This window comes from Perissodus microlepis, chromosome 11 (assembly GCF_051167445.1).
Source record: "Perissodus microlepis isolate ML-2025 ecotype Zambia chromosome 11, ASM5116744v1, whole genome shotgun sequence".
In the NCBI taxonomy this organism is placed as follows: Eukaryota; Metazoa; Chordata; class Actinopteri; order Cichliformes; family Cichlidae; genus Perissodus; species Perissodus microlepis.
The window spans coordinates 35,434,466-35,449,894 of NC_140471.1; the positions used below are offsets into that span (position 1 = coordinate 35,434,466).

General features: G+C 38.6%; 1 protein-coding gene and 1 long non-coding RNA gene across 2 annotated transcripts; both read left to right on the forward strand.

Annotated features, from left to right (window-relative positions):
* Positions 1-4,504, forward strand: LOC146378402 (uncharacterized). The gene is made up of 3 exons (XM_084944481.1): positions 1-122; positions 1,681-1,986; positions 3,215-4,504. Exons 1-3 carry the CDS (start codon positions 26-28, stop codon positions 3,595-3,597), a joined length of 786 nt encoding a protein of 261 aa, XP_084800607.1. The 5' UTR covers positions 1-25; the 3' UTR covers positions 3,598-4,504.
* A 151-nt stretch (positions 4,505-4,655) lies between these two features.
* Positions 4,656-8,794, forward strand: LOC146378403 (uncharacterized). Its single transcript, XR_014801691.1, has 3 exons — positions 4,656-6,048; positions 7,579-7,604; positions 7,944-8,794. It is a non-coding gene; the product is annotated as an uncharacterized LOC146378403 (long non-coding RNA).
* The last annotated feature ends 6,635 nt before the right edge of the window (positions 8,795-15,429 follow it).

The following is a 15,429-nucleotide window of genomic DNA, read 5'->3' on the forward strand; positions in this document are numbered from 1 at the left end:
AAACTGCAGTGACCTGATTACTGTGATGACACTTCGCAGCACTGTCTCGTCTCAGTCCTGCAGAACGACTTTATTCCTGGCCAACATGAAGCTGCTGCCTCTCATCTGTCTCAGCGTCTCCGGTAAGTGTTTCTTTTTTACCGCTGCCGTCTTTCACACCCTGCAATAATCTATATAATCAATAATCATTTCCTGTAATGATTACCTGCTTTAATATTCAGATCAAAGGCTGAGCCACATAAAATCATTTTACAAAATCTCGATTTTTTAAAAATAAAGTTCCATTAAAAACATTTGTGTGAGTTTTTTCTGATGAAAGTTTTTCTCTTTGGGGAAACTGGTGACAGCCTAAACCTGACCACAGCTGGGCAAAAACATCTGGGGTCTGACAAAAACATCATTTTTACTTTATATGATACTGTCATCCTGTCCCACATTACCGTCTTTGTCTTTGACCATTTGTCTTCTTTTGCTTATGATGTGACTTATTTTATCTTTTAACTCGTTGTATGTACAACTCAGGCTCTTAATGAATAGCATATTCTAGCCTATTTAAATGTTTAACTCAGCGCTGTTGGCACGGATGCTTTTTACATTATCCACAGAGATGCATTAGTATCGATCAGCACTGGCAGAGCTCACAGGACTCGTTGGGAACATCTTTAACTGTGTTTATGTTTGTGGGGAAATCTAAAGATCTCAAAACTTCACAAGCTCGACCCGAGTCTTCTTTCCATTTTCAAAAGCAGAAGCAGCCCAACTAATCAAAGTTGAGTTAACTTCAATAATTACTTCCTCCAAACCATTAACGTGTCTTTTAGACCCCATTCCTACAAAACTGCTCAAAGAAGTCCTGCATGAATTAATGCTTCGATCTTAAATATGATCAACCTATCTCTAATAATCAGCTATGTACCACAGGCCTTCAAGCTGGCTGTAGTTAAACCTTTACTCAAAAAGCATCTCTAGACCCAGCAGTCTTAGCTAATTATAGGCCAATCTCCAACCTTCCTTTCATATCAAAAATCCTTGAAAGAGTAGTTGTCAAACAGCTAACAGATCATCTGCAGAGGAATGGTTTATTTGAAGAGTTTCAGTCAGGTTTCAGAGCTCATCACAGCACAGAAACAGCTTTAGTGAAGGTTACAAATGATCTTCTTATGGCCTCTGACAGTGGACTCATCTCTGTGCTTGTCCTGCTAGACCTCAGTGCAGCGTTCGATACTGTCGACCATAATATCCTATTAGAGCGATTAGAACATGCTGTAGGTATTACAGGTACTGTGCTGCAGTGGTTTGTATCATATCTATCTAATAGACTCCAATTTGTGCATGTAATAGAATAGAATAGAATAGAATAGAATAGAATAGAATAATCCTTTAACTGAATTTGGGAATTTGGTTGTAACAGCAGCAGAATAAAAGCACATTTACAAACAGAACAGAAACAATTTTTATAGAAAAAAATATTTGAAGCTAACATGGACAATTGTTACAAAAACAGAGTACTGTACAGTTGCTCTTGAGCCACGGTCGCTCACCATCACAAAAGTTTTTAAAGTATAAAACAAATATTATTACTTTAGTCCAGATAAACCGAAAAAAGAAGAAATCTGCTTTGAGGCATTTGCATTTGCAGCTGAGTGAATCTGGGCAGTAATGAAATCTCTGTACTTACAGTCACAGCTGGAATACACCTGGTTCAGTCTCCTCCTCATGTGACTGTGATGTCAGGGTCAAAGGTCAGCCTCAAATGTAACATCACTGGGACTGGTGAAACACATGGCTGCTCTCGAGTGACATGGCTCCATATCAGGCAGGTGAGCGGTCTCAGTGCGACTCCTTGGTTTACTTCTCGAGTTCAGAGCAGGCTCTGTCTGCTGGAAGTCCCCAGAGCCACCCAGCAGGACGCTGGCATGTACTTCTGTGTCTACATCGATGGGCTCACGCCAGTGCTGGGCAGCGGGACAACGGTGACGGTCACAGGTGAGTGGTGGTCTCTTTATAACACTTTCTGACTCACAAGTCAAACAGATATTTGCTTCATGTAGGTGGACTGACTTTATAAAAATTGCCTTGACCCACTGGGTTTTGGTTCTTCTTTTTATTATCGTAATAACAATAAATCTGTTACAAATTTTTTATATATTTAAACAATTTTAGCTTTTTAGGAACCAAGGAAACAGCTCAGCTCAGTGATAAAGTGATAATAGTTGAATAAGAAGGCAGCAGCAGAGCGCAATACTGAAAAATTCTTAGTTATTACCACTCTATTACTAAAGTAATAACCGGTAAATATACACATAATCTCATGATAACAACAGTGGTTACAGCCGAGTGATGACACTCTTAAAGTTGTATAATTGGACAATAAGGGCCTAAAACCTGTGGTAACAGTGGTTATCACATTGTTACCATGGTAACATGGTTATTCAGCTCTAACCTCCAAGCATCCAAACATGCAGCCGCTCCTGCAGCAAGTAGCACTGAGCCAAATGAGAAGTATTAGGAGTGTTTTTTGGAGGATATGTAAAGGTAAATGATAAATGAAGGTAAATTGACAGCAGTGTGTGCGGCTGATCAGTTAGTTCATTTTTTTATTGATACCCAGACTGGTTGATCTGTTAAATGTTTATCATCTGCAAACAGAATGTGACATATGAAAGCCGCATTTAAGCCGAGTGTAAATGTAAATTCAGAACAGGAACTAAGAGTTTTATGTGTGTACATAAGATCAGAACAATATAAAGCTGGCTCAGTGGTGATTTTCATATATTAAAGAAACAGCTCTTTACTGCGTTGCTACCTCGCACTCAGAAACTTTCTTCATTAAAAAAACAAAAAACAAAACTGTGAAATTTTTTTACCTTTCATGTTCTCAGTTATCTGTACGGCTGTTACTTTGTTGCTTTTACACAACCAACAAAACGTGACAAGGCAGATTTATTGAAAGGCTTTGATGTAAAGTCAGCAGAAACATAAAATAGGATATTTTCACCTTGATATCAGCCCGCTGGTTTGAACTCGGCCGCTCACACCAAGATGTTTTTGGAGGCCAAAACACCAAACAGTGTAGATGCCATGATACCACAGAAAAAAATTATAACAAGAAAACATCTTTAAAATCGCAAAAAGACATGGAGAGGCTGCGATGATGATGCAGGGTCAGTTTTCTTTGAAATCATGACCATTAAGTTTCTCACCCTGTCATCAGAATCAGAGCTCCACAGTCCTGCACTTGATCTCTTGGCTCCTTCACACGTCAGCTCGCCCCTCCCCGTCCCGTTGATCTGCCTGGCGTCCGGGCTGAACGACACCGGTCGGGTCAAAGTCGACTGGGAGGTGGACTCTGAGGAGGATGACGGAGCTCATGTGCTTAAGGAACTCAGTCCCAGAATCCTTCCTGACACCAGGGCGGGAGTCTTCAGCTCGCAGGTTTATGTTCCTGCAGAAACCTGGTCTGCAGGTGTGAAAGTGTCCTGTGTGCTGAGTGATGGAGAGCTGAGGATCAGGAAGACCATCAGCAGCGGGACAGATGAGGTCAAACGTAAGTCATTGCCTTTGGAACTCACACCAACACAGTCTGAAGGCTTTTAGTGCTTCATTTATATTCCGGAAAAAACAAAAGGCAGCAGACACACAGTTCAAGTCTCAGTTATCTGGAAGTAACAATTATAATTATATCAATCTGCAACATGTTTAAATCAGCAAGTTGTTCTGCAGCTTAGCGCGGTTGTGGTTCCAAGGTGTGTTTGTGTTAAACGCATAGACGTCAGTATTTTAGCAACAATGTCATTAGTATAAAAAGCCAGTAACCTATCTAGAGTTTAGGTTGGGATAATATTCACCCCCATTCACGTCTGCTTGGTTTGAGCACCAGTATGAAAATATCTCACACTTTAGTTTCTGCTTATTTAGCATGTGGCCAAAACAAAACCAACCCACACACTTGCTTCTAACCATACCTGTGACCTCTTTGATGTTAACCGGTCACCGTTTGTTTTTTAACTTGCTGAGCTTTTAAAAATCCCTGCTCGCGCTTCCTGTTTCTATTTTTTTCATGTGTGTGTGAAAGCGTGTGCAGGACAATCCAGCAAGTGTAAAGCTGTAAAGGTCAATAATGAAAGTCGAAAGACATCTGGAAACATAGAGATTATTCTCTGACAACAGTGTGTGCTACTGATCAATTCGTTTATTTTTTCTATTGATGTCGTCTGTAAACAAAATGTGACATGAAAGTTGCATTTAAGCAGACCGCAAATGTAAATATTAGTGCTGTCAATAGATTAAAAACAACTAATTAATCTCACAATTTTCCGTAATTAATCGCGATTACTTGATCAATAGCCTGGCTGCAATTACATTTTTTCAACTTCATATTTAAGCTTGTAACTGACATTTAGGCAATATAATGAAATAAACGCAGAACAAACACAAAGAATGTTAAATGCTTAAATTCAAAGAGAATTTGAATAGTTGTCTTCAGTCTTGTAGCGCAGCTTCTCTCCTGTGAAATGCAACTATTTAAAAAACCTATATACTAATAGGTAAGTATACACTAATATATAATATATATTAGTGCAGTCAAACTATAAAAATTTTTAATCAGACTCATCACAGGGTTACTGCGGATTCATTTTGATTAATCACGGTTAAATATAATTTTTATTCTATATTAATCGCATTTCATTTTGCGTGAGCAAACAGACTCGAGAAAAAAGGGAAAATATACGAACTTAACATGTTCATTGAACATCTTGAACGTTCATGTTAACGATAAACTCTGTAAACATGTATCCTCTCTCTCTGTCACTCTTGGGGAGGCTTCAAGTCCTTGAAACGAGGAACCAAAGATATGTAAAGCACGTGTTCTCAGCGATATTAACACGTCTGCAGTTTGTTGCAATCCACTTGGCGTCAGTCAATATGTCCGAGGTCGACTTACTGAGGCCCCGATGCTCCGTGAGTGGTTTGTCCAAGCTGGGTGACGCGTTAGCCAAAGTGCTAGCAGCATCCCCGACTAACGTATGCTTCGAGTCAATGTGATATCTTAAGCTGGAAGCGCTGGGGTGAAATTTCCTTCTTGCACAATGTGCATAAGACTTTATGTGGGTCAACTGTTCCATCATGTTGTTTTTTTAATACTCAAATTTCCCATCAAGAGGGCCGATGTGCGTTTATCATCTTCCATACTGAGTTGATTGGTTCAGCTGCCCATCACTACCAGAGGTAAGGTAACTCTACTTGGACAAACTGCCCGAAATGCGTTGACGGAAACATTTCAGGGATTTTGAGTCATTCTGCGCTCCAGATATGTTAATTGCATTAAAAAAAATTTTTATCGCGTTGACCATGATGGCAGATTAATTTGCATTAAGGCGATAATTTTGACAGCACTAGTAAATTCACAACAGGAACGAATTTGAGGAAGTCCAGAGTGAAACGGGGACATGAAACGCTCCAATATAAAGGCTAATACACACCATCAAGCCCTGCTCTCAAAAACTGGCATAGATGTAACGCTGTCTGTGAAGCTGGATTTAAGAAATAAGCGCTTAAAGTTTAGCACCATCTTCTGTCAGTATGGAGCATGATGTCATGTGGTTGGTTGGTTGCGGCTAACAGACCTACATTAGTTTGTTAGCTAACTAGGGAGAGAATCGATGACTCAGAGGACAATAACGACACGAAAACTAAAAGTTTGTAAGAGGGGATCACATTTGTGCAGCAACAATGAGTTTTATGTTAAGAAACAAGGATATTTACACTCTCTCTGTCTTTAGCAGTACTTGGCTGTTTGGCTAGCTGCAGTCAAATGGGAAATCCAGCTGTTAGCCACAATGTTCGGGTTCATTATGGTATCATTTGTCTTCTAAACTTGCTGAACTTTTAAAAATCCCTGCTCAAACTTCCTGTTTCTATTTGTTTTTTTCGTGTGTGTGAAAGCATCCAGTCAGTGTGTGTTTCTGACCTCCATCATTGGCACTGCATGTGCCGCCTTTTTTACCTCCACCGTGGCACTCTGCGTCCTGCTGTCGCGCCGACACAGTGAGTACGGCGTTTTTATGTTTTATGTATTTGCCGTCTTTTACTCATCTGAAGAATTTTGGTTTGAATCGCACAATTTGTGAGATATCAGCTGTAGCTGAGCAAACACATTAGCGAGCTTCACACTCCTGTTTGTTGGTGAACATATTCAAAAAAGTTTTCTAAGTAGAAATTAACAATAACTAATGTTTCCTGAGGTCTGTACTACAAAGCAGGATTTCACGAGGGCTCACCCTCGGTGTTCTGCACCATGAAGGGGGTCAACCTTTTACTGCTGACTATCACCATGGTAACTTATGCTGCTACTTGTTGATATAGATTGATATAGATTAGAGATTAACAAGTGTGAAAGGAGCGCCATTATATGCTTTCTATACAAGAAGAAGCACACTACAGCTGATATCTTCAAAACTCACTTCAAAACAAACTTGTTGGATAAGTACACCGCCTTCCAAATCATTATGCAAATTGTATTTTAGTGTCATAAAGATTTAATTTGTTGTTTTTCAATTAAACTCATGGATGGCATTGTGTCTCAGGGCTCTTTGGATCACTGACATCAATCTCGGACACCTGGTATAATTAGTTTTCCAGGTGAGCCCAATTAAAGGAAAAACGAATAAATAAGGATGTTCCACATTATTAAGCAGACCAGCATTTTCAAACAATATGACAAAGAAAAAGGATCTCTGCTGCTGAAAAGCCTGAAATAGTTGAATGCCTTGGACACGTAATGAAAGCCTTAGATATTTCACGAAAACTTACAGTGGCTTGCAAAAGTATGCACTTTTCCACATTTTGTCACATTACAGCCACAAACATGAATCAATTTTATTGGAATTCCACGTGAAAGACCAACACAAAGTGGTGCACACGTGAGAAGTGGAACAAAAATCATACATGATTCCAAACATGTTTTACAAATAAGTAACTGCAAAGTGGGGTGTGCGTAATTATTCAGCCCCCTGAGTCAATACCTTGTAGAACCACCTTTTGCTGCAATTCCAGCTGCCAGTCTTTTAGGGTCTGTCTCTACCAGCTTTGCACATCTACAGACTGAAATCTTTGCCCATTCTTCTTTGCAAAACAGCTCCAGCTCAGTCAGATTAGATGGACATCGTTTGTGAACAGCAGTTTTCAACTCTGTTGTGGCTAATAATTTGGAAAAGTGCATTTTAAGTTTGTTATTTTGGTAAAACACGCTGTTTTCATTGGGAGGTTTGTTTAGTAAAATTCAAATTATAATCTGAAGGTTGATGACTCTAAGATTATGCTCACTGTCACTTGCATTGACTGTTTAGGAAAATCAGAGAAAAATATCATTTGCATAATAACTGGAACGCGGTGTAAGTCCACAACTAAAGAAGAAAATGTTTGAAATGTTTTTTTGTAACGAGCAAAAAAAATCCAACACCCTAAAAACCTTGAATCGTGAGTTTTTGTGTTCGTGAAAAAATAATAACACATTTGATATTTTCAGAAAATGTGTAAAAATCCATGTTAAATATATATTTTTTTATTTTTTTACAGAAAAAACGCCAAAGATCAGTGACGAGGTAACAGAGAGTTTACAGTGTGTTGTTGTTTTGCTATTTCTGGGTGTGACCACAGGGAGGGGGCGTGTCCTTACTTTGCTACACACGTCCCAGCATCTGGATTTGTGGACATTAAATATTTACCCCGAAAAACCAAAGAATAAATGACAAATCTATGTAACTGTTCCCTGCTGATTTTACAAACTTCTACTTAATGCTTAGTTACTTCTCACGAAAAGGAATAAAATGAAGAAGAGGCTCTTGCTAATAAATGTATAAAACATAATTTAAATATAGACTCGCCTGTCGCTTCACTAAATACAGACTCTGATTGCTTTTGACCTGATGATGTGTCCACAGACGTCTCCGGAGCTTCATTATGCTGCTCTGAGGTTTTCAGCTTCAGGTGGAAGAAACATCAGATGACTGAAGCTGCTGCGATTCGTCGAACACAGTTTTCACCGAGCCGAGGACGCAAAGAAATACCAACAAATCTGATTGGCTGAAGATAGATAGATATTGTATCGATCTGACTTTCTCTCTTTGCCAATTTTATCTGAATTTTTCCAATGCTAAAAAATGTAAAACTCTTCCATTTAAAATATGCAGATACTTAAAGAAAGCTGTTTGATGCAGTGACCACAGACAGTAAACAGAAGCTACGGAAGCAGAACCGTGTAATGTTTCTAACATGATGCTGACATTTTTAGTAAATCACTTTATTATGATTCTGAACTTTACAGCTGTAGATGTTCATATTATATAAAGTTCTTTTTACAGTGGAGCCAATTTTACTCATGAATTTGATTTAAAAAGTCAAATTTTACCTGTTTTTGAATCATAAATGTATTCATATAACTTAATTATTTTTTTACTCATTGTGTCAGAGTTTGAAATTTCCCAAATGTGAAGTTATATCTGCTGATTGTCTCTTGCTTGCACCTGTCTGTATAAATGGTTTCCTCTAAAGATTCTGCACCGTTGTGTACGGCTTCAGTTCTCTGGTATTTACTCTCAGGCGAATAATAAGATCTGATGTCCTGTCTCCACTTCACGCTTTTTTTTTGAGATAGTTTTAGGGCATGAACTGCAACGTAGGTTTGAGGTTAACCAGTGAGATGTTTCCTGTGTGTCTGTGGAAGAGAAAAGGGGTCAGAGAGGCAAACCGAAGTGTTTGAGCTGCAGACTAAATAAAGACAGACCGACCTGTTTCTGTTCACTCAGCTGTTTTCTGTTTGCTGCAGTGGAAAATTATTTGTGCTCATTTGAATTTTCGGTTTCCGTTGCATTGATCAGTGTCTGAACAGCACGTCACATCATTTTACAAGCTTCAGCTCCTGATACAGCAATATGTGCAGTAAAAACCTGAATGCAAATATTTGCAGTATGAAAGAAAAGAGTTGATATATGTGCACGAGGACATAACATTAACTGTTCAAAAGTCATTTTGAGGTGCCATGTGCCACCAAGGAACCAAGAAGCTGCTCGGTGCCTCTCGGGCCCCACAAGAGGCGACAAACTTTAAACTAAAGCAGTGGAAATGTACAAAGTTTGCAACATCAGTATGAGGGACCTGACCTGACCTGCCTGAGGACGCCCCTTCTTGTTCCCATTGCAAGTGGTGTGCATGATTCTGACCTTGTGTTATCTTCCGTGAGAGTGAGTTGGTGGTGCTGGTATCTGTGTGCGCAGCAGGGACTCTGATTCAGGAAACATTTGCACAACAACTCCAACTGCCCCGTGAATCAGCGCTGCTCGCCACTAATCCGCTCACATCACTTCCGAGGTTTACGGCCCAGGGGAGAAAGTTACCGTCACCACCTGTTTCTTCACTGCCATTTACAAAACAGCGAGCAGCTGCAGTAATAATAGTAGTAATAACTAAAATATGCAGTTTCCAGTGCATTTTTGGTGGGACTGGTGAAACTTTCCTTTTGGCTAAAGCATATAGTTAGGGCTGGATCAGGTGACCCTGAATCCTCCCTTAGTTATGCTGCAATAGACGCAGGCTGCCGGGAGATTCCCATGATGCACTGGGTGTTTCTTCTTCACTCACTATGTGTTAACAGACCTCTCTGCATTGAATCATATCTGTTATTAATCTCTGTCTCTCTTCCACAGCATGTCTTTATCCTGTCTTCCTTCTCTCACCCCAACCAATCACAGCAGATGGCCCCGCCCCTCCCTGAGCCTGGTTCTGCCGGAGGTTTCTTCCTGTTAAAAGGGAGTTTTTCCTTCCCACTGTCGCCAAAGTGCTGCTCATAGGGGGTCATCTGATTGTTGGGTTTTCTCTGTATGTATTATTGGCTTTCAATTTAAGGCTTTCATTTTAAAAACAATGGGACACTCTAAACTAGAGTCCCGGGGAGATTCTGTGACTAACTGTCTGAATTTGAAATTCCATGTGATTGGAATTTCAGCAGCTGTTGAATTTAATGACAAGTCTCAGAAATGTTTCTCTTCTACAGAAGTTTATTAAAAACAATGTTCTGAGAAAGAAAATGTTTATTTACATCTGTAGCAATACAACAGTACAAAAATACGCTGGCAGTGCCCTCTGGTGTTCACACAGAGGATAACATTGTCCGAAACAAACGCCTTTAAACAAAAAGATATAATTTGACATTAAAGTTAAACATGGGCAGAGCATGTTTTTCTCCAGTAATTATGCATGAATGTAATATGAATTTATGAATATGGTATAAATAATTTGAGAACTACAGCTGTGAGAAATCTACATCTTGTGGTGGTGGTGTGTATTTACGTCTATCACATAAACACGTTACATATTAAAACAGAATATATATGATAATTTTGTAAGATATTGTGTCGGTTGGTTGGCGAGTCATCGGTGATTATTATTTGTATTTATTAGCTGGCTTTGTTGAACTCAGATATTTCCAAGTATCACAGTGTGAACATATATATATATATGTATGTATGTTTTATATATATATATATATATATATGTATATATATATATATATATATATATATATATATATATATATATATATATATACATATATATATATATATATATATATATATATATATATATATATATATATATATATATATATATATATACATATACATATATATGTATATGTATATGTATGTATGTTTTATATATATATTTATGTATAAAAAAACACCCATCTCGCCCCTGCGGGCGGTTTATCCTTCAAGCTCGGGTCCTCTACCAGAGGCCTGGGAGCTTGAGGGTCCTGCACAGTATCTTAGCTGTTCCTATATATATATATATATATATATATATATATATATACTCATTAGGAGCAATGGGAAAACAATATCGGACATTTTCACTGTTCTTTCTTAACATTTATATCCACAAGCAGTTGAATTTTTCCTGTTTTACAAATGCTAAATTTCCTCTTAGTAGCTCTTTGGTGATGCAGAAACAGGTTACTGTGATACTAAAGGGAACCCCACAACATTTTTTCATCCTGTCTCTACATGCACTCCTGGATTTGATCCTGTTTTCAACACAAACTGTAAGTGTAAATTAAACTAAAGCTAAGAACATGTTTAATGTCTGTGAGTTCAGATGAGACTGGATTATGACTGATAATCCAGGGTGGGGGGCACATGACCTTCCGTGTTGCTTGCTCCACACACTCCAATTGAGGTGCTTTTGCATATAAATGAATTGTTCACACAACACTGAATAAGCACAGATGTCAGTATCAGTTAGTATAAGTGTATATATGGATACAAGCGCAAGTACGACAATGTGCTCTTTCTTGTGGTTCTTCTATCGATTAAGTTCGTAATCACTTTAATTTATTGAACATAAAAGATGTTTTGCTCTTTTTGAATAATTTTAGTGTTGAACCATGTCTGACCATCTCAAAGTTGTTTGTTTCTTGTTTGCTAACAGGGGTGCAGGGATATAGTAGCAGAAGCAACCCTATGTTTTAGACACATCTCCTTGATGGACTCCTGAAGCTGTGAAGAAGTTTGATAGTAAATGTGCCCCGCCCCCTCACAGTCACTAACACTGATCACTGAAATTAAAATCTGTGACATTAATCTATTTTTTTAATATTCTGTGGTTTCTAATCTGGAAAACAAAAGAAACAAAAACAGGAAAAATGTATCGTCTTGATGCATTCTCGTTTCTTCAGAAGTCACTTGGATGAAACGTTTCTCCCGCTGAAAACGTCCAGATGAACAGAATCAACCTTTGGAGAGGAAACGGCTTCAGAGGGAGAAACAAACTCATTTTGGTTGCTGTGTCAAATCCTGAAAGTGGGTTGTCTTTGATTCAAGTTAGGGTCAGGTTTTTGGTTATTGAATAGGGTCACACAGGGTCCCCATGAAGATGGCAGGGCGAACGTGTGTTTGCGTTATCTGTGCAGTGCTGCCACCTGCTGGATCCAGCAGTCAACACACTGCATGGATTTTAGTTTGACGTGAAACTCTAATGAAGAGGAGGTGAGTGGGGGGGAGGAAGTAGAGGACTGTTCCGATCCCTTCTGAAAAAGAAGGAAAAAGCATATTTCATATCATAAAATTATTAAACTAATCAATCTGTTTAATTTCCTAATAATAAAACGAATTCCAATGACGACAACATAACAATATGATCTTCTCCATCATTGTTTGCTTTTGAGCTGTTTTTTCTTCCTCGCTTCTTTGTAGCTCAGTTACCCTCCTACCCTTTCATCCACTCTGCTTTAATCTTCCTTCTTATCAGTCTTTTTTTATTTACGAGTATTTACTTCCTTCTTTTCTGCGCTTTATATTTGTTGGAATCAGCCAATGAGCATGCAGAGACTCACCAGGTGTTGCAGCAGCTCGTAGTTGTGTGTGATGACTTGGTGTCTGATGTCAGGAAGGAGATCTTGAAGCTTCTTTGTGCATTGCTCATACTGAGTGAGTCTGTGGGCCACCGTGGTGCTCTGACCAAAACAAGGACCAATAAATAAAATGAGCTTTGAATCTGCTGAGTGTATCTCACACAACATGTCAAAGTGAAATTGTGTGTTATTATTGTGTAATAGCAACAATTATTTTGATACATCTTATCTGGATTTGGATTTTTAATGTGCCTCCTGCTGTTAAATAAAGACATATGATTTGAGTTGTACCTGGTTCAGGTAAGCAGGCGTCTCTTTGCAAGGCTCAAATGGCAAGCCTTTCAGATGCGCCTGCAGCAAAAACACAGGTGTGAGCGAGACTCATTAAATTGTTTCGAATGGGTAAAAATGCACATTTATTCAAAGAGAGTGTTGTGTGGACGCCTGAACGGCTCATGTCTCACATCCTCTTTCAGGTAGCTGTTGTATTTTTCCAGCGCCCCGTGGAGGTCCTCAACGATGCTCTTCATTTCAGCGTTTGGTGGTAATGCCCGACCTGCAGCAAGCTCCACCAAAACCCCAAGAAACAGGATGAGCAGGTACTCACAATGCACTGCAACAGAAAGAAGAGGGCTTTGGTTTCAAACCGCAGAAGCGAGACTTGTCAATGCCACCTGACCCTGAGATAACCGGGGTGTTTGTGGGCTTTACATAAAATCCTGTGACCAGTGACTCAGTCAGCTACCGGCTGTGAGATGGAGATATTAAAAACAGATGCTGCCATTTGGCCAATGACTCTGTTAAAAAACTTTCCGTAGGATGTCTTTGGCTTTATTGGGTGATAACTAGTCTATTAGGCAATAGTGACTCACAGTGAACAGGATATACTGTAAAAATACTTTACTGTCAGAGGTGGAGTTTAAATCTAATTCAGTATGGGAATGAGACCCCTCCACGGGTCGTGTAGGGCCGTCACCCTATCCTATGTCCCCCACACGATTAAAACATTTTACTTCAACGACGTTATTTTACCTATGAAAAAAAACAAAACAAAGTGTTGTCTGTCAGCTGTCTCCCTTCAGTTAAAGACTGAAGGTGTAAAGAATTGAAATCTATAACTACAAAATTAAAGGGAAAGAAAAAAGGAGAACGATTTCTTAGGACATATTGTGTCATTCGCATATTTTTCGAATATCGTGGTAATTACAAGTTTATAGTGACTGTTATAAAGCTCAAATTTCTCTACCTTGTTTGTCTGCAGTGAAAGTTCTTCAGATTACAAATGTAAGTAGGTGAACCCTCAAACACAGTCACAGCACATACAGGCGCTTTTCGACTATTTTTGATCGACCTGCTCCATCGCTGCGCTTTTTAAAATTCTCGTTTGTCTCAGATCGTCCTTCACTCGACTTTAACTTTACGCGCAGAAAAACACGCAGACATCGAACATATTATACTTGTAATTTATTTTCATTTGTTTCGTTCATTCCTTTATTTTGTGGAGTTTCGTTTTCAGTTCAGTTTCATTTATTTTAGTGTTTAGTTGCTTTTAGTTTCGGTGCCTTTGCTTGTTTCATCACCGTGGCGTGCGGAAGAAATATCAGAATGGAGATTTCGACACACGCTCCGTGCGTCTGTTTAAGGGGACGTGGGAGTTTAAAACCTCCTGATGTTAAATTTGACCAAAATAAGAAATAATAAATTAAGGACGTTTCCTGTTGAATTTTATTCATGCGCAATATCATTTCAGATAGTTTTCATTTGTTTCGACTGTACTTTAAATTTTTATTTAAAAACATTTTTTGTCGTCGCTAGTTTGTGGTGTAGTTTTATTTAGTGAAATAGAAAGACCTTTGCGGACTCTGCGCACCTTGCCTTGAACCACAGAGAGAGGAGCACGTTCTGTGCGCAATTTACGCGCACACATGCGCGCTGCTGGCGAGAACATCACCCTGACGTATCGGTCAGCGGGGTCACAACGACCCGCGGACCCCTGCTCTGCTGACCGTCAGGTTGTTAGTTGTTAAATGTGAAATTTTCAAATAATTAAAAAACAATTCGGTGACATTGCTGCACCTGTCAGATTAAAAAAGAGCAACTTTAATCTTGCTTCATATTCAAAACACCAAAAGTGAAAAAATACAAAGCAAATGGACGTTTTTACCTCCTTCCAAATAAACCATAAACTCCAATTAAAAATAAAATAAAATCTATAAAGTGTAGAGGAATTATTTGTCGGATTTCTGAAGTGTTTTGCAAAAATTCCACCAAAAGAAACGCACAAACTTTTCTGTGCTGCGGAAATTACAGTGAAAGAAATTTGTTTAGTTTTTAGTTTCAGTGTCAGGCTTATAAAATATATCGTGTAATCTGAGTAATTCCAGGCTCAATAATGAAATCAGAAAGTCACGAAGTCAAAGTTTTACTCTCCCCAAACTTCATGTCTCCTAAATCAAAGAATCTGTTCGGCCTTTTTCAGACTTCATTCAAATAATAATTCGTTTCGTATTCCACAATGAAATTCCAAGAATCCACAGCAAACACCAACTCAGTGTGCATTTAAACACTGGTGGCACAATATTATTATTTTCTTTAAATAATTTTCTAATCAAATCAGCCTCAGATATTTGCTAATGAAAATCAGTTTATTTGTCATCATAAATCCAAAAACTGATGAAATCACTTTGCACATATAGGTGACCTCTGATGACTGTATCACATATTTTCATTTAATGTTTATTCTAAGCAACGATGAGGGCATTTCAAACTACACCAAGATCTCACATACTTTATATAACAGCGCCTGTCACTGGGAAAACTGCACACACTTCTTGTGCATGACAACATCTTTTTGAGATAATAATAATAACAATAATAATAATAATAATAATAAGGACATATTTGAAATGAAAGCTCCATTAAATCAGTTCTTACTTTTTGCCCTTCTGTATCATTCTCCTGATTTACCTTCGAGCGCTTTCATGTTTGCCATTGTTTCTTTTACATTCATTTCAGGTATT